The 21,488-nt window shown below is 45.7% G+C and overlaps 1 protein-coding gene across 1 annotated transcript; it reads right to left on the reverse strand.

Moving 5' to 3' along the window:
* Positions 1–3,217: 3,217 nt before the first annotated feature.
* LOC139212797 (DDB1- and CUL4-associated factor 1-like) lies at positions 3,218–20,173 on the reverse strand. The gene is made up of 29 exons (XM_070843333.1): positions 19,729–20,173; positions 19,525–19,601; positions 19,258–19,331; positions 18,804–18,917; positions 18,504–18,641; positions 17,035–17,661; positions 16,223–16,324; positions 14,990–15,148; positions 14,499–14,678; positions 14,302–14,411; positions 13,563–13,662; positions 13,304–13,473; positions 13,062–13,186; positions 12,887–12,963; positions 12,312–12,467; positions 11,894–12,049; positions 10,652–11,353; positions 9,049–9,326; positions 8,681–8,879; positions 7,860–7,942; positions 7,689–7,773; positions 7,198–7,431; positions 6,599–6,692; positions 6,402–6,506; positions 6,115–6,188; positions 5,238–5,333; positions 4,786–4,947; positions 4,056–4,182; positions 3,218–3,510 (listed from the first exon to the last, which is right to left on the reverse strand). Exons 1-29 carry the CDS (start codon positions 19,920–19,922, stop codon positions 3,443–3,445), a joined length of 4,866 nt encoding a protein of 1,621 aa, XP_070699434.1. The 5' UTR covers positions 19,923–20,173; the 3' UTR covers positions 3,218–3,442.
* Between the last annotated feature and the right edge of the window lie 1,315 nt (positions 20,174–21,488).

The following is a 21,488-nucleotide window of genomic DNA, read 5'->3' on the forward strand; positions in this document are numbered from 1 at the left end:
CATCACAGAGAGGAGAAGAAACAGACGTCTAAACTCTAAACAGAATCCTATAGGATGATAAACAGGCAACAAACAGAGAGCTCCACCTGCACAGACTGTTAAGGAGAGAACAGGCTGGTGGCCCTTTATGTCAGTAACAGCAGTGATACTGTAGTAAAGTGTGGAAACATCAGGGTGTGAAGAACTTAAAACTAAGAGTAAAACTCAGGACACCCAAGTCAAAAGTCTGCAGACTCTCTCAGGATTTATCCTCATATCTAAATTGTTTCTGTAAATGTGAACCTTTAAAGATACCTGGCTCTCAGAGCGGCAACGCTCCAAACGTGTGATAATCATATGGACCATGATGCATTGCTACTCAACCGTGTGTAGTTAATAAAACGAGCTCAAGCGCGAACATCAACGGCTGTAAACTGAAAAATACACAACAATGCAGCAGTGACATAAACCCAGAAACACTGATAAGAAGTCAGAAGAACTTTAATTCTAAAGTTTGTGGATAAAAGTGGATGATTTTTTTTTTTTTTTTTCCAGTTTTCACTGAATGTGTCTAAAATGTCACATCAGGCTGCACAGAACAAAGCATGTGAGAAAACACCTCCATTAGTCGTTGTAGTTAGAATATAAAGAGACCCTGATGAGGACCCTCGCTTTGTCCACCGCTCCCACACAGGACTCAGTGTGTCTGAAGTGTGTGGTGGTGCTTTATGTTCCTGTGCTCGGTGGATGGTTGTGTGGTCAGAATAACCGTGCAGCACTGACCTCTAGCTACGGACTCAAGTAGGAACACGGCAAGCAGACAGCAGCTCACTGGGGGGGGGGGGGGGGGGGGAAGTGAAGTGAGACTGAAAACAGTTTCATGACTAAAAGTTCTGTCACCTATAAATGGACAGTAAAAACAAACAAACAAGCATTTTAAATACACTTTAAATTAGAGATCCTGGAGGTTTGATGCTGACTTTCCCCATCAGGAGGCTCCTGAGACTGGAAACAAGCTGAAGGGGAAAACATACTGTTATATCATAATGTTGTAACGTAACAGAAAATATTGGTTTTCAGAAAACAGATTTTGTTTTAAACAAATCACACAAAAAAAACACTGATTTTCCAGGACTTGATGCAATAATTCAGTCCCTGACTTCCATCTGGACAAGTCTTTTATTAAATCCCTCCGCCTGTGGACGCTCTGCATGTACTTCCACTTCCTGTCGTGACGCCCGTCAACACAACACACTTAATTAAATCTGTTGGGTCAAAAAGAATCCTGTGATGGCGAGGCAGCAGCTTTATCTTACGATCACTATTATGAGACAAAGCGACAAGAAGGGAGAAGTGTCTTTTATTATTAAAGTAGCACTTAACTAAAGTTTCATTCAACATTTACAGTTTAGACAGATTTAGAGACAATACAATCTGTTGGAAAACTAGAGTTTCTATGGCTCTGAAACGCTGCTGTGGCATGAAACTCTTTTAAAACTTCTCATGAAGCACAAGTTTAGGATGTAAATGGCGCATGAGGCCTTTCAGGCTTGTGACGTTAGAGGATTTCATCCAACAGCAGCAGCAGCAGCAGCAGCAGCAGCCTGGCTCAGCACCAGGACCATCGTTAGGAAAGAAACCAAAAAACACACACACACACACACACACACACACACACAACACTCCCCAAACAGCTGCGACACATTTTCAACAGAGTCAAAAACAGCCTCAAGTTGCTCGTCAAGTTTGTAGCTTGTGTCAAGTTGGAACAGCACGTGTCATTTACCACATGGGCTGTTAATGTGTGGGGAGGACAGGAGCCGACTGCTCAGTGCCATCAAACAGAAGAACTCTACTAAAACAAACAGAACTTTCCCACCTTGTGTTTGAAGCCGTGCAGCTGCTCAGAATGAAATGACTGTCAGATTATATCAAATATAAATGTAACAACGTTCTTCTGAAAAACCTGAAAAATGTAATAAACGGTCACCTTTGCTGTTTATTCCTTCATAAGGGGGGGTGGACATTTCAATAACTGTATGAAATAATAACTAATTGAAGTTTAAGTCAGTGAACTATGAAGAATTAAGACATGAGAGCCGAACATGAACACGTCTGCAGCAACAAGAACTAGAACATAACATCGTTTATTCCATTACTGTATGTGAGCCACAGTATCAGCTGCTCCAAACTGGGGATTTATCCTCTGAGGAAGTGACCTTCTGACCGCTCTGCAGCTGCTCTGTCCCCACATAATCGGCACTTTAAGGCTTTTTGATTTTCACCAAAAGTGCACCAATAACTTAAAGGATTTCCAGCCGTCTGAGAGGCTCGACCTAAAGATACGGGGGCTAAAAGCATGGAACCCAACAACTCCTTCCATTTCCCCAAAGAAATCTTTTCAGAAATAAATTAAATAAAAAAAAAGAAAAAGACAGAATAACTTAAACCGGGACATTTGCAAACACAAATGAGGTTCTAGTAAAATAGTAAAGTGTGATTTTGTTGGTTTTGAGGGGAAATCAGAAACACGTGTGGTTCACAGGGAGTCGAGCTTCAGTGCAACACGAAGGTTAACGACAGGGGGAGACAGCAGATAAACAGAAGAGCTACTGTCTCCTCATTATGTGAGAGTATTTCTAATATCTGTGAGTCAAAGAGAGGCTTTTCTAGGACTCCATGGGGGGGTGGGGGGGACCCATCGATCCACAGCCAGACATCGTTTGTGATCATCTTTAAATCTGCGCCTGACGTTTTGGCTTCACGTGCTCGCTGAGTGTCGGCTGTGTTTTAAATGAGTAATTTTTATTGCTGCAAAGAGAGGGAGGGGCTAAATCCATTTCTGTAGGAACATTTGGGAATATTTGACCATTTGAAAATAAAAAAAACACCTCAAACTGTTCTCCACGGCAGTTTTACTAGAAAGAGCGGCCAGCGGATAAAGCACCTTTTAACTTATGGCTCCGAGTGCAGTGAAGTTCAGATTAGACCTGAATTACTCGTCTGATTTTTGGGGAAAACCGTAAACTGGAGTTGACGTAAGCTGACGCTCTTTGGTGGTTCGGCCGGTCGTGTTCCATGAGCTCGACGTGAGGAGACAGAAGAGTTGGTCAATTACAAAATGTCTCTCTTTCAACACAAGAAAGACTTTTCATTCAAAGTCTGCTCCGTCTCTCCTACGGACACAAAGCAGGAAGCCGGACTGAATGAAAAGTCAGCGGATTCATCGGAGCCTTAATGATCTTTGGGAAATATTTATTCATCATCACTGTCTTCTCTCCAAAGTTTAGAATATAAAGAGGGAACATCACAGGTTGTTCTGCGGGCCTCCAGGACGCCCATGTGCATATCAGTGTGTTCACAGTCAGTGTGCCTCGTTCACAGAGGAGAAAAGATGGTTTCAAAAAAAGAAAAAAGTCCCTGTTGAGGTTCACATTGTCAGCAGAGGAGCATCTCCTCCCGGTCAGGAGAACCACCGGTCGGTCAGCGCCTGGAGGAGCCGGCTTTCATCGTCTGACTCCTCTGGGTAGTCTGCAGGAGGTAAAGATGACATTCACAAAAAAAACACTTTAGATTTGCACACACTTTAGATTCGAGGTCTCTGGTCCTCATGACCGACTAGAAGACACAAGAAACAGCCTGAAGAAGAAGAAGACGACTAATGTTACAGAAAGTATTGCTGCATTATAGCCTGCTGCACCCGTCACTACTGATCACTTCATCATCGTTACTCAACTCATGGACAACCGTGCAATAATCCATAGGATGTTTCCATCCCATCCCACCCTGCTGTTGTTCCTTTGGAATTCTTGTATTCTGTGTATATAATGTTTCTTTGTTTATATATTATGTTTATTTAATTTTTTATTTCTTTAACTGTGTGCTTTGTCTGTTTCTCCTTGAGCTGCAGTAACAGCAAACTGTCCCCACTGAGGGATCAATACAAGTTTATAGTAAGTTTATAATAATAGCGCCCCCTGTTGGTCGTCACATCAAACCCCTTCCATATTAGATGAACACACAGGGCCGGCCGGCAGGTGTTTGAGGGTGAAACAGTGCTAAACTCTGATACTTACTGTATTCAGGGTCAGATGATTCAGACCTGTAATCACTGACTCTGTATGAGCGGTTCGAGTCTTCTGACTCGTCATCATTGTCATCACTGTTGTCTTCGTCGCTGTTGCTGCCAAGAAGATCTGCAATCTGGGAGGAGGAGGAGGAGGAGGAGGAGGAAGAAACGTTACTGGGGAACCAGCTGTGACACTGGAAAGCACAGCACAGGAATGGTCCAGTAGATTTGTGGTCATCTTGCTGTTTCTATCATTAGGGCCTCAACTCATTATCAGCATCACAAGCAGACACGGAAAGCAAGACCCGACTCGCTTTGTGGTTTGTTTTCTCTCTTTCACAGGACGTAAACAGAAACCTGACACCATCAGACGGGACTTGAGGCACGTTTCCATGTGGTCCTGGATCAGCAGCCTCATCCACGACCAAGCATCGACACCAACCTCAGAAAAACCCCACAAACTGACTGAATCCCTCAGAAAACATTTGGTCCTTTAGGACTTTCACAGTGTGACTGACATCAGTGGTTTTCAGCTAGAAACTAACCAGGAAATTCTATCTGTTCAATGAAAAGTCCAAACGGTGCTGCAGAATACAAAGGTGATCCCTTCTTTTCCTAATCATAATCATGTTAAGAGGAACACACCCTTTAAATGACTCTAAGTTCTTTGTAGAAAATGTGTGTAAACCCGATGGAGAAGAAGCAGATGGGAAAAGCTCGTCCCGTCAGACCTGTACCTCTTCATCTGTGGGGGAGTGGGGCTGCTCCCCGTTCTCCGGGTCCCCGTTATTACCCAGCTCCTCGATGAGCGGGTCTGTGTCTAGATCGTCGTCGTCGTCATCGTCATCGTCGTCGTCATCCGTGTCCGAGGAGTCATCGTCGTCCTGGTCTTCGTCATCCTGGAAGAGCATCAAACGCATTAAAGACAAAGCGGATCATCGTGATCTTACTTCTAAGAATTATCATCATTCATTTAAATATTTCTGTGTGAACCTAAATTAAGACTTAAGCTTTCACTGGAAGCTGGTTAGTGCGGTTAAAAAAAGCTGTTACTCATTAAGTAAATCAGGAACCAGGAGCCCTGAATCATGATTTTCATGCCAGACACAAAGAAGCTACTGCAACTGTTGAAATAAACGTCCTGCTCTGAGGCAGATAATAAAACCCACCCCTCCTGAGTTCGTCTCACCTGATCGTCTTCGTCGTCGTCTCCCTCCTCGGCCAGTTTCTGTCGTCCCACCTCGTACAGACGACACACGGTGTCCAGGCTCACGGTGTCCTGGTTCTACAGAGGGGAAAAGACAAACACTTCAAATCTTCAAATGTGCCTCCAGTGATGTTTCCTTTTCCTATCAAATCAAGACCAGACCATGACAAACAAAAACATATCTGGTAAACTCACTCATTTTCATGAAAACCATTAAAAAACTATTCTAAACATAAAACAACTGATCGATTAGTTGATCAGCAGAATCCATTTGAAGAAGTGATAATAACAGATTAGTCCTGAAGTCCTGTTTTCTGACACAAGATTCCCAAATTCCAGCTTTGCTGCTTTTCTTCATCTAATGTGATAAACTGATTTTCTTTTTAGGTTTGGCCAAATAATCATTATCATTACAGATTAGTTGCAGCCTTTACAGAACAGAAAATCAGCTCTTGTGTGACTTATTATTATTATTAACTGTAGATACAGTAGTTGAACTGGTGTTCATCAATACATCCCAACTCTGTGCCGCTGGGATAAAAGCTTGAGTGTTTCATCACCTGCTGCTCACAAACATCCTTCAACATGTTTAAAAGTCTTGTGTTTTGTAAGACAGTAAACACTCTTTGTGTCCTTTACTAATAATCTTTGAAAACAAGAATTTAAAGTCTTTTAGTTGAGACTGAAGACGTTTTACTGTTTAAACAGACCGTGACGATCTTTATCTGATGCTGTATCTGTTTTTCAGAAATAGGTGTTCAAATCTGTCCTCCAGCTGATCAAACACTCTGAAAGAAACCCACGGTGGCTTCAGAGGGTGTCCACCGTTCAGACCATGAACACTGGCGACATGAAGTACCTCAATGACGGCCAGGTAGCAGTCTTTGGTGTCAGTGCACAGGTCAAAGATGTTCCTCTTTACATCCACTGTGGCTGAGAAAAACAAAAACAAAACAAGCTTTGAGTTATAAACTAAAGCCAAGAGGAAATAGAAATAACATCCCTACGAGCAAACGGTGCGTTAAGTCTCCAAACAGGCCTTTAAAATAAAGAAAAATCACAGGAGGTCACGTTCAGAGCCTAGACAACCCCGCACCGGCTGACCAATGAGCTTTGGGTCTGCAGTAAACAGGAAGTGCAGCCTACCGATGGGCTTGTAGTCTGTGGCATCGAAGGTTCTGAAGGACGAGCCGAAGGGACTCTTCATCTGCTGGTCCATGGCGTCGTCCTCCTCGTCGGCTTGCAGCATCGCTGTGCGAGGGGACACAGAGCAGAACGGGTGAGTCACCGTGGAGCGGCGGAGCGCCTTAAAGAGGCCCGTCTGTCACGCCGAGAGCCCGTACCTCCGTACATGATGGTGGCGTTGCTGTTGAACACCACCCTGCACTGGTCCAGGGCGGGGACCGTGTGCAGCAGGTGGAAGGTCCTCAGGTCCCACTGACACCTGCCGTCAAGGCCGACAACACACGGCAGCACAGATACAAACTGACTGGCCACGCTGCTGCATCTCTTCAAGATTAACCAACTGATGATGCACATTTGGATTTACAATGTGATGCTAAATAGAAAAAATCATTAGTTCCAAATGTGCTCGTGTGATGGAAGGACTGCCTAACAAAGGAAAACAGCACAGTAAATGTTCAGACATGTAAATTTTGACAACTGAGCTTTGTTTCACTCCGGTTTTTGTACAAAAAACACCAAATGAGATAAAAGAATCATCAGTGAGCTTTAGAGGTGCTGGTAGATGGATTCTGTTATTGTTTCCCCTTGTTTGCAGCCTTTATGCTAACCTACGCTAACTGGATACTACAACTCCTTTCAACGTAGATTCCTTCACAACAAGCAGGCCAATAGGCACCCCGGGATAAAACAGAGGATCCACTAACAGACCAAGAACCAAGAACGGTTTTAAAAAAGCAGTTCAGGGTTCAGAGGATACGATCTCGGTGTTGACGATGACCTCCAGGCCGTTAGGATGGAAAACGCCGCTGATGTTCATGTTGAACTTGTCAAACTTATGGATCGCCCGTGACGCCCGCACGTCCCACAGCACCCCGTCGTTTAGCACCAGGTCGTCGGTGGGGTTGAAGGTGGCACAGTTCCTCTTGTAGTTGTTGGCCAGGGCGGGGTCGTTCAGGGTCAGAGTCTTCTGGCCCGTCTGGATGTCGTAGATCTGCCACAGAGGGGGTATAAAAATGTTACGTGGGAGTTTTGGATCCTTCTTTTATGATTTTCTTTGATGAAATTAGTAAAATACTTGGTACTACTGAGAGTTAGAGGTTGTAGCGGGTCACAAAGGACAAACTTCAATCTGAAATGTGAGTAGATGCACTGGGGACATTAAAGGATGTGATGCTGGAGAGCAGTGGACTGAAGGAAGCAGGACGTCCACAGGTGTTGAGTTGTGACGAAATGTTTCGGGTCACGTACGTGTGCGACTTGGTCCTTGGTGCCGATGACTCTGTCCTGAGAGAGTTTACTGAACTCCACGTAGTGGTCGTCTACAAATGAGTTCCTGGGAGAAAAGGCAGACACTTAAAACACCGCAGTGAACAACGGTGTGTGTGTGTGTGTGTGTGTGTGTGTGTGAGAGAGCTTTACTTCATATTAAAGACACCATCCATACTCCAGAGAGCAGACAGGGGGACACTCCAAGAAGCAGAGGTGAGCAGCAATTTCCCATCCTGTGAAACACACACAAGTTTTATTATGCATTTCACATTGGAAGAAGAACGAAGCCAGAATCTGAAAAGTCCAGCCGTTCCCTCTCAGTCCAGAGGAAAACGAAGTTAGCAGCTGTGAGCCTTTGGCTAACGTTACAGTCAGCAGGCGGCTAAGCTACTAGCAACATCCAGCATGGCCGCTCACCGCCTGCTGTCATGATACATCTACATACACGACCCATGGATGTATCGTCAGGTCTGATAATAACGTTACGTCCATGACGCAAGCTCACGAACCGCTGCAACACATTCAGATATTACAGGAGCAGCTTCTGTCCATCTCTGAAAGTCAATACTGACTCGTGTTTTAGTCGTTCTGGAGCTGCAACAGAAACTTTATCTGCAGAACTTCCATCGGCATCTGAATGTAGACATACACGCATGTCTACGTTCAGAGAAGGAGCAGAAGTCTAGTTCCCTCTCACATCACTTGAATTACAGCATGCTGACACCAAAAATAACCTGCCTACTCGGCTTTAAATCATGTGATTTCACAAACTTTTCACTAAAAACAAGGGAGGAAATATTAGCAATCAATTTCCAGATGTCTCTGACTGGAAAACACGAGACAGAATTCAGACACAAATCATATTCATGAGTCACATTTATCAAATAATATTCAATCAAAAAGATAACGTATCCTCTTCTAGGGAGGGATGAATGATCAGTGTGTGTGTGTGTGTGTGTGTGTAAACTCACCCTGGAGGGTTCGAGGTGTGTGATGGCCGATGTGTGGCAGGTGTAGTTGGCCTCCTCCTCTCCAGAGAAGATGTTGTAGAACTTGAGGTGACCGGAGCAGGTTCCCAGCATCAGGAAGCGCTCGCGGGCCGAGAAGGCACAGCAGGTGAAGCCGCTCTCGTCTCCGTCACCCTCATGGAAGACGGACATCGGACGAAACCTAGAGGGACATTTAGTAAAAAAGGTGAGAGAGAGAGAGAGAGAGAGAGACCAGTAGATGAACAGGATGTTATAATAATACTTTCCATTTTGAAAAGACACATTTTACTTGGACAAACATTAAAAACATGGATCCCTGGGACCTGCTGGTGTCACAACGTGTCTGTTACCTGCTAAATATTAGATGTCTATCCAGGCAGCCTCTGTCCACGCCTCCGTACTTCGGGTACAGCACCCTGCTCCCCAGGCGGGCGGTGAAGTTGGGCGATGCCTGTCGCCTCTGCTTGGGCTCAGGGCAGCGGTGGGGCGTGAAAAGGGAAAAGGGGGGGCAGGTGGTGACAGGATTGGGGCAGCGGGCGTGTTGTTCCCTCAGGTACTCTGTGATGATGCTGTCGAGGGTCGGGGGGGAAGGAAGGTGGCGCTCCAGCTGCTTCTTCATGGCTGGAGTCTGACGGAGGGAGAGCACAGGGTGTCTACATGTAACAGCAAGCTGAATATAAGACTTCTGAACACCAAAGATTCATTAAATTCAAGGCCAATTTTGCAATCGAATGAGAAAATAAAGTCTCACAAATACATCTGCTGTCAGCTCAATAACTGGTTGAGTTAAAGAACATTTGTCCAAATGTTTATTAGTGGAAGGAAACATATAACCAAACCAAACCATAACAGGATAACAGAGACGTCTGAATTCAACTCTGAACTAAAGATTAAATGTACAGATGTTTTACACTTGGAGTGGATTTAACACCAGAGGCCTGTAGCATTCGATACATAAATATTTAAGACCTTTACAAACAGTATTTAAGCCTATTTCATACGTCTTAAGGCCTTTTATCAGCAAATGTGAATTTAATGACTTTTTAAGGCCCCGTGTGTTCTGAGTCACTCTGCATGTCCCCTCCATCAGGCATGTTTGTATGGATGAGTAATATATTTCCCATCCTTTGATTTTTGTGGAACAGGTCTGTCATGGCAGCTGTCTCACTGTTTCCCAACGTACAGCTTTTAGCAGTGAAGGAAACAAACTGAATGCAAAGAATACAAACAGAAAAACACTACTGTTTCAGGTGTACTCTGCCTCTGAAGTGCTACTCGTGGCTCCAAAGTTTTTTTTAAACGTCAGTATTTTGTAGATGCTGGGGGGTGAGGAGAGGCCACACTGACACTCTTCTCACTCCATAGATACAGACTCTTTCAATGTCTCCATTCCATTATGTGTCCCACTGAGCCATGAGCACCGGCTCATCTCAATGGAGCAAAGCCATCAATACGCTTATTTTCACATGATGTCAGCATCATTAGTTGTGCAGGTATTTGGTTACTAAATGACAAGTTAAGAGATAGAAACACTCTTAGGATTCATCCAACGGGGGTCGAGACATTTCACTCATAAAACCACAAACATCAACCTGCTGGTCAGAAGATCACTGAGGTCAGAAGGATTCATCGAATTCACAAATATTTCAAAAGGGCAGCTGGTAATGTGGCTGCAACTAAGGATTTTAAACTAATTATCTTCTTTATTGATGAAGCTGTTCATTGTTTCTCCAGCTGATAAAATATGGAAGAAGTAGATACCCAACATCAGCGCTCAGAGCCAAAGGTCGTCTATTCTGAAGCTGTCTGTCTTCAAGATTTACCAGGATATGAAATAGAAAAAGTGGAAATAATGTGCAGCATTCTTTGCTTGTTTTGATTAAGTGATGGTAAAACATGTTGCAGATACATTTTGTGTCCGTCCACGAATGAATAAAATAATAAAATTAATACCTGTATGAAAGCACCGTGGTCAGACTTCTGCCTCAGAGCGCGAAGCTTTTTCCCTGAGCTGCAATGGGCCACCGGACGCTCCCGTGTGAACAAAATCCGGCCAACCAGGTGTGAGCCCTGCCCGTGAGATGTGGGATGAGGAGGAGGAGGAGGAAGAGGAGGAAGAGGAGGAAGAGGGGGAGGGGGGAGCGCAGAGGTAGAAGAAGATGAGCATGAACCGTGAGGACCGACGAGGGAACGAGAGGCAGGGGTAGTGGAGGAGGAGGAGGAGGAGGAGGAGGAGGCTACAGCAGCTACAGAGGACACTGGTGAGGATCCAACGTGGCCCGCAACACGAGCCGCGATGCCCCCAGCTAACCGACAAGTCCTGGGAATCATGGGAGAGGAGGAGGGAGGGGTGATGCAGGAGGAAGAGCTGGGACAGACGGGTCCTACGGGTAAATTCGCCTCTTTAACGAGCGTGTGCGCCGTGTCGTGGAGCCCTTTCGACACGAGGTGGTTTCGGATCAGCATGAGGAGCTCCTTCTCTGAAAAGGTGATCCGTGACTGGGCGACCACGTTGGCCCTCTGCAGGCGAGCCAACGACACGTCGGTGCCCATGAGCAGAGGCTTTCCCGACACCCGCTCGGTCAGCTCGGCGGCATATCTGCAGAAACGGACGTGCTCGCTTCGTTTGTCCTGCAGCACTGGCTCCTTCATCAGCTGGGGGGGGGTGTGAAAAGAACCAAAACACTTAGTACACTTTCAGTTCATCAAATATGGAAATAAACCTTTTTAAACTGTAACAACATAAAAGTTTTATGTCTTTTAACCTGCGTCTGGATTCACATCTGCCCCATGTGAGGCAGATTTCTTTCCTTCGCTTCAGTTCATGGAAAATGGTGAGAATGAATGTATGTAACAACTGTCCCACTCTGTAGCTTTAGTCTTGATCTTAGTTTAGCATGTTAGCATGCTAATGTTGGCTAATTAGCAGTAAACAGAGAGAACAACTGGCAGATGGGGTTTTTGGTCACAAACCAAAGAACTGGACAAAATGAAATTTAGACTTGATGGCAGATTGGTGCATGATGAAAGGTAAAAGGATGATCAAATCAATTCATCCTCAGGGGAACATGAACAGCATGCTAACTTTAAAGGCAATCCAATGGCAGACGGACTGCAGCTAATCATTTTCAACAAGACGTTGTGTATTCAGCTTCAGTGTTTGTGTTTGTTACCGTGTCCCGATCTTGTGCTCACCTGCTGAATGTGGCTGCTGGTGAAGAGCGGCAGTTTGCTGATAATTTGTCTGATCGCTGAACTGCGAGAGAGTCCAACCAGAGCTTTGCAAGCCAGAGCGCGGATCAGGTCTGCATCAGTGATGGGCATCTTCACCGACAGCAGAGACAGAAGCACCTGGGCGACACAGATATGGGAGTGTGGGGTGGGCCGTGACACGAGGGACACGGGACGTTTTACCTCTTTTTTTTTAAATGTTTCATTAAAAGGAGACGAAATCTGGATTCAGGCTGCTGGTGAGGAGTAAATAAAGCAGCTTATGGCACCAAATGTATATTGTTGCACATAAAAACACCCTCACTTTTTGTCTTGAGGCCGCTACTGTTCTACAATCCTAAAAATCAACCATAAAACCATGTAATTCTCCTTCCATGCTTACCTTAATACCATTGTTGTTCTGCACCATTTGCCACATGTGTGCCAGCACTCGGTTGTGGGGCTGCTGGGGGTGGAGGGACGGCCTAAGGGGTGCGACAGCAAAAGCGCCCACGGTGTTCAGGCTCTGGTCTGGAGCGCACACGCAGTTTATAATCACCTGCGGCGGGACAGGGGAGAGAAGACGGGAGAGTTCAGGTTAGCAGACAAGAAAACAAGTTTGTTATGGAAGGATCTCCCTCAGAAATCTTCATGAGAACATTGTTTTTAGACTCCGTGGCACCGTTCACAGTGTCAACAAATCTTTTTCCACTTGTGTGAATGTGTCATGCTCATTTTACCATCCACAATGTGCACAGACAACATAATGTATCAAGACTGGGAGTCTGCAGCCATGCTAGCAGGTCTGAGACGCTATACTTAAATGCTAAATGCTAACATCTGCATGTGAAGACGCTGATGTTTTCACCATCGTAGTTTAGTGTGTTTTAGTATGCAAATATTTGTTAATCAGCCTTCAGCACAGAGAACAACTGAGGCTGATGGAAACGTCACCCCTGATTAAAGCCGTCTGCTTACTTGTAGTGCAGACTTCTGGATCTCTGCGTCATTGACAAACACCTCGCCCTCTGCGACGCCCAGGATGATGCTCATACCTGCGACAGGTGTTAGAGACACGTCAACGCAAAATCCATACAGAAGACGTGAAAAGGTTGAACCTCGACTGAAAGTGAAAACTGGGAGTTCTACTGACCCACAGTGGAAACGGGTGACCTGGTCTCGTCGAGAACTTCTACCGTGTCTGCAAGCACCAGCTGGACTTTAGGAACCACCATGAGGATGGCCAGGATGTCCAAGGTATAACGCACGGTGTCACTCCTGGAGAGCCAGACAGGTCCAAAGACAGGGAGACAGAAAAGGGGAGAAAGGGCACAGTTCCATATCAATGGTGTCAACAGATAGGTCCTTTGCCTGTACCTGTGTGTGCAGCTTTACCTGCCGTAGTAAGTCCTCCAGTCGCAGGCTGTGGATATGAGCTGCAGCATTAAAGGGACACATGACAATTTATAGAAAACCTCCACCGGTTCCCAGTGGAGCTGCGGAGGTCCACACTCGATGAGAAACTCCATCATCTCAATAACCTGCTCTCTGGTGTACGTGTACGCCTGGAAACAGGGAAAGAGGAAACAAACACACTTTAGTCTTTTCCAGATCCTCCTTCTTTCAACAGGATGATGATAAAAACACCACATACCTTGTAAAATGGCTGCTGGGGAACAACGGTGCCTCCGTCCGACGTGTGCAGCGACTGCTTGACCTGTTCAGCCTTTACTGCCAGGTGGGCCTCAAAGTACCTTAACAAAGTAAAAGCATTAGTGTTCAGTGTGTTTTATACATGCTGCTGCTTAAACATGTTCACAGCTGAAGAACCTGCAGGTTGTCTTAATGCAGTACTGAGGAAGACTTAACAGCATCAGCATGAAGTAAATGAAACATTGAAGGAGTTCTGATAAAAAGCAGGACCACAAGGACTCTTCACCTCCAGTTGGGATGCATTTGTTCATTCATGCTTTCCATTTATTACTTAACTAATGCCTCCATACCCAACTTGTTGCCCAGCAGCCTTTTATCAAAGCCAAATGCTCCCAAACAATAAGTCTTTCTCTCCTCTGTTGGCCAGGAACTGTCACTTTTCATTTGTCCTCTTTGTTTTTTGACACCCTGAGTGTCCCAGATCGATTCTTCATTATTCAACATGCCACGCTCACACCAACAACTGCTCAGTTATTATATTTAATAATCAGATCTGCCAATTCCACTATAGAATAAACACAGCACACGTCTGTCTTGTCTGCTTCTCTTCTCTTCCCTGCGTCCAGATTTAGGGCATTGTTACTTTAAAAACACAGCAGCGGCAGTAAAACTGGGGGGTATCACCCATCACTCCGGCCCGTCCACCCATCTATCAATCCATCCATGAATGCATGCAGTACCTTCGCAGGGCCATGCAGGTGTGTTTGGCCGTCTGTCGGCTGGAGAACACCTGGTCATCGCTCATTATGGACACCTCATTCTCCGTGTTGAGGATCTCCAACGTACTGACCTACAGGGAGAGGGGGAGGCTCATCAGAGTGCCGTTAACATGTTTTAGCTTTAACGTAGTGTGAGGAGGAAAGATCTCAGTGCTGACCAAGTTGATGAGCCTGCGCAGGCCGTCCTGGAGGTCGAAGAGCTGCAGCACCGCTCTGAAGGAGAAAGAAATGGAGAAGAACATGGTGGCGTGGCAGACGCCCGAGGCGTGGGATGACTCCAGCAGCCACAGCGCGTAGGACACCATGTCGGACAGCACACCGTCTGGGAGCGTGCACACCTACACACACACACACACACAGTAGAGAGGATACAAAGCTCAGGGTGTGCTTCTAAAACTGAGGGTTTCATCGGTGTAGAGTGGAGCTTAAAACCTTTACTACTATATAAAATGGAAAACATCAAATGAACCCAACAAAACCCTTTTGCTGTTAACTTACTTTGTTATAGTTGAGTTTAATTTATTTTGTCTTCATCACTTTCTTGACTAATTGTAATAACTAACTTACTGCTTAAAGAAAACCTGTAATACTCAGACCAGGTGTGTGTGTGTGTGTGTGTGTGTGTGTGTGTGTGTGTGTGTGCACTAACCCTCTCCATTGCATCCTGATTGTACGCCAGGTAGTACAAGCAGAGTGAAAGTCCCGTCGCTGCCATAGACGGCCTCGGGATCTCCAGGAGCTTTTGTACTCCTCCATGAGCAATGAACTCTGCTGCAAACTTCTTATGGAGGAGCAGCGAGGCCAGATACTGAAAAGAAGAGAAGCACTTCTAACTTTGACTCTATTAAGAGAAACAGCAAACCAACGTGTAATAAATGTGCCTGCTTTGATCCCAAGCTTCGCTTAGCAGAGGTCCTGCTGAGCTTAAATAACTTTCTAAGACCTTTTCAGTACCACGTAGAGTGCAGCTGAAGACCTTTTACACAGTCCTAACAGTCATGTGGCGATGTGACCTTGAGAATTAATGCTTTTGTTCCTGGAAATAGCCTGGTCCCAAACATCCAGCTGTTAGCAGTGAGTGGGAATAAATTTAAAAAAAGGCTACAGGTTAAGAAAAGGTTACCAGAGGCCGAGCAATCAGCCGGCATGAGTAACAATAAACTACTGTGGACCCAGAAAAGCAGCACTGGTGGATCAATTAATGTGAATTAATGGATTAATTCAAGCGTACGAGCTGCAGCTTATGTTACTGTGCCTCCTGTCACAGCTACGTTAGCTAACAGTGACTAACGTTAGCATGAAAGGTAAGACTTTTTACTTTCTTCTGCCCAGTCACATTACAAAGTGGACAAAGAAGAGAAGAGAAGAGAAGAGAAGAGGAGCCACTGAGCAGAAGCTTAATCTGAATGGAGGTCAGCGGGGCGGCACCCCCAGAGGTTTATCTTATCCCTCACACACACACACACACGCTCCTGTGTGGGGAGGGGGACGGTGACAATTAGATAAACGAGTGCTTGGCTGGTTGAGGGCTCAATCAGTACTCAAAGTAAATATAAAATACTGGAGGATAGTTTGATTTTCACCTGAACAGAACAGGAAACACACTTCTTACTGCTGTTTTTGAGGCTGAACTGATGCAAACAAACTTCATAACAGTTAAAGTGTTTCCTTTATGTTCCTCCATCAGGGTCTGATGGAGGAAGCCTTCTTCGTCTTCCTTCAATTTACGCGCATTAAAAGTGTTAAACAAATACAGCAGCAGACATCTGACTGTTTACTGACTTCCTGCAGGACTCTTTCTTTTAGAAATGTGATTACAGTCTGCATTACTTCAGAAAATGTCCTGCTGTTTTCAGAGGCCTTTTGAAGAGCGCAGTCTTACCAGGAGGGCGTCAAAGGTGAGCTGGACGTTTTTGGTCCGCCTGAGGTCTATGTAGTTCATCAGCAGCGAGCGGGTGTCCAGCTGCATGAAGACGGCAAGCAACTGCAGAGGAGAGACAGATTATCGGACCCGCGGCTGGTTTAAGAAGAGGGAGTAAAAGGAGAGGTTAAAAGACGGAGGGACGAAGACACTCAAAGAACCTGCTGCAGGTTCAGACCAGCTGGTTGTGGGGAGGAACACTGCAGCATCTCATACAGCGCAGCTGCAACTATTAATCCATATGTTATCAACTATTATATCTTTGGGTTGTGGACATTTGAGGACAAAGGTCTTTTTTTTTGGCCCAAACCCAAAGATACTCAGTTTATTATCATAGAGAAGCAAAGAAACAAGAAAATATTCACATGTAAGAAGCTGGTAGTTCAGATTTTTTTCCAAAAAAGACTGCTCAAACCGATTAATCTCTGACAGAAACAGCTGGCATTTCATTTTATAGTAGGATGTTCATTAATTTTAGAGTAAAATGACTCTACACTGGACCAAATCGGCCAGTAGCGTCGCTAATTTTGCGCTCCGGCATTTAACGGAGCTGTTCAGACTCTCCATACGCCCCCCAAGGTGTCTAATCATGTGTTTGAGTTGATGGACAGGATGTTTCAGTCCCTGGGAGTGGACACTCATTTCCTGTTTGTTCAAATGGTTTGAGTTCAACACATGAACGCATCTTTTAAGGATTCATTTGAACTGAAGACAGCTTCATATTGTTGTAGGGATCCACAAAGAGCGGGTTGCGGTCCCGCCTGGAGCCTCACCTCCTGGTAGTCCCCGAGCGGCGTCAGATACTGGAGGATGAGCCTCTGCTCCATGGACGGGCTGAGCGGTGACAGGCGGTAGTCGGAGCCGATCACCATGGAGCTCATCTCAGACCAGGAGGTGCTGTTGGCCGGCTGGTCTCTGGGGTCGCTCCTCTCCTCCTCCTCAGTCCTGCAGGAGGAGGAGCTGGGGAAGTTGAGTTTCTGCTTCGCCTTCCTCCCGTTCTCCTTTACTGCCCGTCTCTTCCCTCCTCCTCTCCCCCCCTGCCTGTCCTCCGTCTCCCTGGAGGCAGGGTCCGGGCTCGCTTGGTAAACAAAGTCTGGAAGCAGCCGGGTCGAGCTGGATCCACCACTGCCGCCGCTGCTGCTGCTGCCGCCGCCGGTTTTCTGGGCAGAGCCGAGCAGCGACGGAGGCTTGGAAGTGGCCTTTGATGCTGGCCTGCCGCTCTCTTCCTCCCCCTCGCCCTCCCCCTCCGCCTCGCCTTGCTGGTCAGTTGAGATGTTTGAGGTCTGGGTTGTTTCAACCTGAGAGTCCTGAGGTAGATTCTGGGGCGTCTTGGAGGGACTAAAGTGACTCTTGGCCTCCTCAGCCTGCAGCTCATGCAGGCGGCGAATCATCATCGGTACCTGGACGTGTGGAGGAAACAGGTGATGCTGTTAGAGTTTTCTCAGACTGTCGGTGGAGGGGGGTCACAATAAAAAAGATGAGGTTCTGTTGGCTGCTCCAAAATGGAGGCTTTAATCTAAGGGTGAACGTGCTTTTGCCACCAGGACCCCTTGGAGACAAGGCTCACCACTAAGCTCTTTAAAAATCACTTCTTATCGCACATTTTTACACATTTCATGTTTGTCTTTTATGTTGCTCTCTATTGCTTTTCATCTTCATGATTATCATTGTAACTTTTGTTCTTTTATTCAGATAGAAGTTTTATCGTCTTTCATCTCTTCAACCATCACTGAGTTTTTCATCTTAATCTTTAATGCTGCTTTTGTTTGGCCTCACTGTTCGACACTCTGCTGTTATTTTGCTCTCCGATAAAATAAAATAAAGTTATTATAATAATCTCATAGCCACCGTTAACTCCACACGTTCTACAATAAATAAAACACTTGTGGTCCCAGACAATGTAAAGTTACACATACATACAAGCATATAAACATGACTTTTGGTATTTTCACATCCGGTTTTCTTCACTAATTGTATTTGACTGCATTTTCGTCGATTCATTTCTCCCTCTTGGTGTCTCATGTTTTTCTCAAAGGAGAACAGACAGCAGTCAAACATGTTGTAGAGGACAAAAAACACGGGATCATGAGAGTGTAAATAACCTCTGTTTGAAACCTTTTCGGACGTCAACGCTGAGAAATCTTCCAGAAACGTGAAACCTCCAGCAGCATCTAACACACAAACCTTTAATGTTTATCAGTGCGTGCGTGTGTGTGTGTGTGTGTGTGTGTGTGAGACCCACCAGCTGAGCGTTCTCCTCTCTGTAGCTGGCCGCCACTTCCTGGTTGCTCATGGCTCTCGCCAGCAGGCCCGTGGCGTAGACGCACAGCGGGCGCTCTGCTTCGCGAGCCCAGGCGAACAGCTTCTCCACCAGACCTTCCTGTCACACACAGCACCGAGCCGATTATCAGAAGTATGTAGGAGCGTAAAGTAAAACCGACTTAAAACAGATATTTATGTTCAAATCACTTGTCTCAGATTAACACATCATCCATCTGCTCCCTCACTGTACGCCGTTCTTTATCTTTTTTTAAAGTTTCACCTTCTCCTGGAAGACGACGGCCGTCTCCAGGCCCGGCATGATGTTCTGCAGCAGGCGACAGGCCGCCGTGTTGAGGCTCAGCTCCCTGCTGGTCATTATGTACGTGTCCAACAGCTGGAAAACAGACATAAGACAGATAATCAAAGAGATTCAACCACCTTTAACCATTTGAGATGAGAGGATTAAATGCTGCCTCGTTGTAAATTATCGATTCAATACATTGATTAATTGCAATTAATCGAAAATAAAGGATAGATATGTGCTACAGATGTCAGCAAGTAACAACGAATACTAAGAAATGATTAACTGATTAGCTGATCGTCTTTATCCCTTCAGAATATTTTGATAAATCACATTCTGATTAATTGAGAAAATAAACTGGTAATAAAACTAATGGTTAGATGTTCATTATCCAACACGTCGCAGGATTAAAACACCGATCACCAGAGCTCACCGCGTTCGTGAAGTCATCGTTCATGAAGAGCATCTTCAGGAGTTGGCCCAGCATGCAGTCCGGGTCCGCCCGTCCTGCAGAGTCATACAGGAGTCAGAAACCAAGGAGAGAGAAGCTTCAGGTGAACCCTGAGCAGGCTACAAGAGCTAAAAGACGAGGATCCTGTCATGACACTCGCGTCAGGTACACAAATACTACTGTGTCTCTTTGAGCTGTTACAGAAGAACACAAGACAGAATGGTTCTGAGAGTGTAAAGGTATGACGACCTGGATGGCGGTCATCAAACGGATCGGGGTCTGCTTTGTGATAGTCTGCCGTCTCCCGTTCAATCAGCTCGGATATTCTGCAGAAAACACAGAGGAGAGACAGAAACACACTCAGAGGGTTTGACAAGAAGCTCCGTCTTCAAGTAACATTAAGAGAAAAGCTTTAAAACAAGAAAAACAGCTAAACTTAGCTAAACTGCTAACTTGGTAAGGATGGACACCAGTTGCTCCGTGGTGCCCTGCTGCGCTTCCTCCCATTCGTCCAGCAGCGCAGCCAGATCCGCCTTGGCGTCCACGGACATGGCCACCGCCATGGCCGCCGACACGGCCGCAGACAGGGCGGACGACAGGACGGCCGACACGGCAGCCGGCGGTTCCTCTTCTGGGGGGGAAGACATTGCTGCCTGGGAGACAGAAGGAGGAGAAGAGAACAGGAGAACAGGAGACGAAGAAAGATCAACGCTTCAACCATCAGTCAGCATGGAACCATGTGTGCATGCGTCCCAGGTGAGTTTCCTGATCATGTGACTTTGCACACAGAATTTCACCTTTTACAATAAACAGAGTTTTGCTGGAAAATAACTGCTGTATACAACATGTTGTTTTATAGCTGAAGAATCTATTATTCTTCTTCTTTTAGTTTGGTCTCATGTAATATCCAACAGTGGGTTCTTTTATGTGATTATACAGACATTTGCCATATTTGTGCATATTTCTTTTCGGCTGCTTGTTTTATCATGTTAGTTAGTTGTTATATTTTGGTTTTCTTAGATTTTTCCACTGCTCTTCTTTTAAATACTTCTTTTTTTATACAGCACTCTATTTTTTATATATATTTATTGTGCCTCAAACTGAGACCTGAAAGCGTAAATGTGTGCTGGTGTGACAATAAAGTTCCTTGAATCATGATGTAAATTGATATTTGTCCATGTAGATGTCTTTATTGATATTACATTAATCATTCCACACATGTGAGCCAGCTTTGCTCTTGTGATTCAACAGTATGGTGACTCCATCACATTGTGCTGCACAGCAACACATAAATGAACCTTAAGGCAGAAAGCTGCAGGGACAATTGGTCAATTAGAGGTGCAGCAAGAAAACAACCACCACAGTAGGAGTTGGAGGTGTTGTACAGAGAGCAACAACCCTGAGGATGGAGGACAGAGGCTTCACTTTCACCTGTTACCCCTCTGTTATTCTGTTTATTTTACAGGAGCTCGTCCTCGTTGGCTGATCCGTGTTTGCAGATACTCACCAGCAGCTGTCTGAGTGTGGCCCGCCGCTGAGACATCCCAGAGGAGGCTGTCTCAGACACTGTAAGAGGTTACGAGGGGCTGAAAACGCCTCTGTTCGGCCGTGAGTCCGCACCAACAGGTGTCCTCTGGCCGGGACAGCTGCCTCATCAGAGGACACTTGAGCTCAGCTAACGCGGCAAGAAGGGGGACAGTTAGCAAACTTAGCTAACCCGCCTAAATTCACGCCGCTTCCCTCAGTTCGTCCGCCGCTTCTCGGGGCGTTAAGCCAGACACACGCGTCCCTCCCTCCGGTACAAGTGGCGGTGAGTGAAGAGGAGCTCGGTGCGGGCTGGAGCAGCAGCGTGTTGACAGCCAGCCGCCTCATGTCAGACACACAAACAGCTCGAGCTTCAGCTAGCAACTTGTTTTAAACACTCACCTGGCGGTTAGCTTCCTCTTCGGCGGGCCTCTCGACTCAACGCGTCCTTGGAAGAAAATCCGCTATTTTTTTTTTTTTTTGCCGGAGAACAAAAACAGAAAAAACCGCTGACATTAAACGTTTTAAGAAAAAAAAAAGTTTCACGTTTATTTTCAAACTTCTCCCGGCGGCCGCACGCTACGTCATCGAACGACAGTCGACGTTAGATGACGAAAGAGGGCGAACCTCCTCATGGGAAATGTAGTTCACAAACCAAAAAATTAGTTTTCATATATTTTTATTGTTTT

Source organism: Pempheris klunzingeri, chromosome 2 (genome assembly GCF_042242105.1).
Source record: "Pempheris klunzingeri isolate RE-2024b chromosome 2, fPemKlu1.hap1, whole genome shotgun sequence".
Taxonomy (NCBI): domain Eukaryota; kingdom Metazoa; phylum Chordata; class Actinopteri; order Acropomatiformes; family Pempheridae; genus Pempheris; species Pempheris klunzingeri.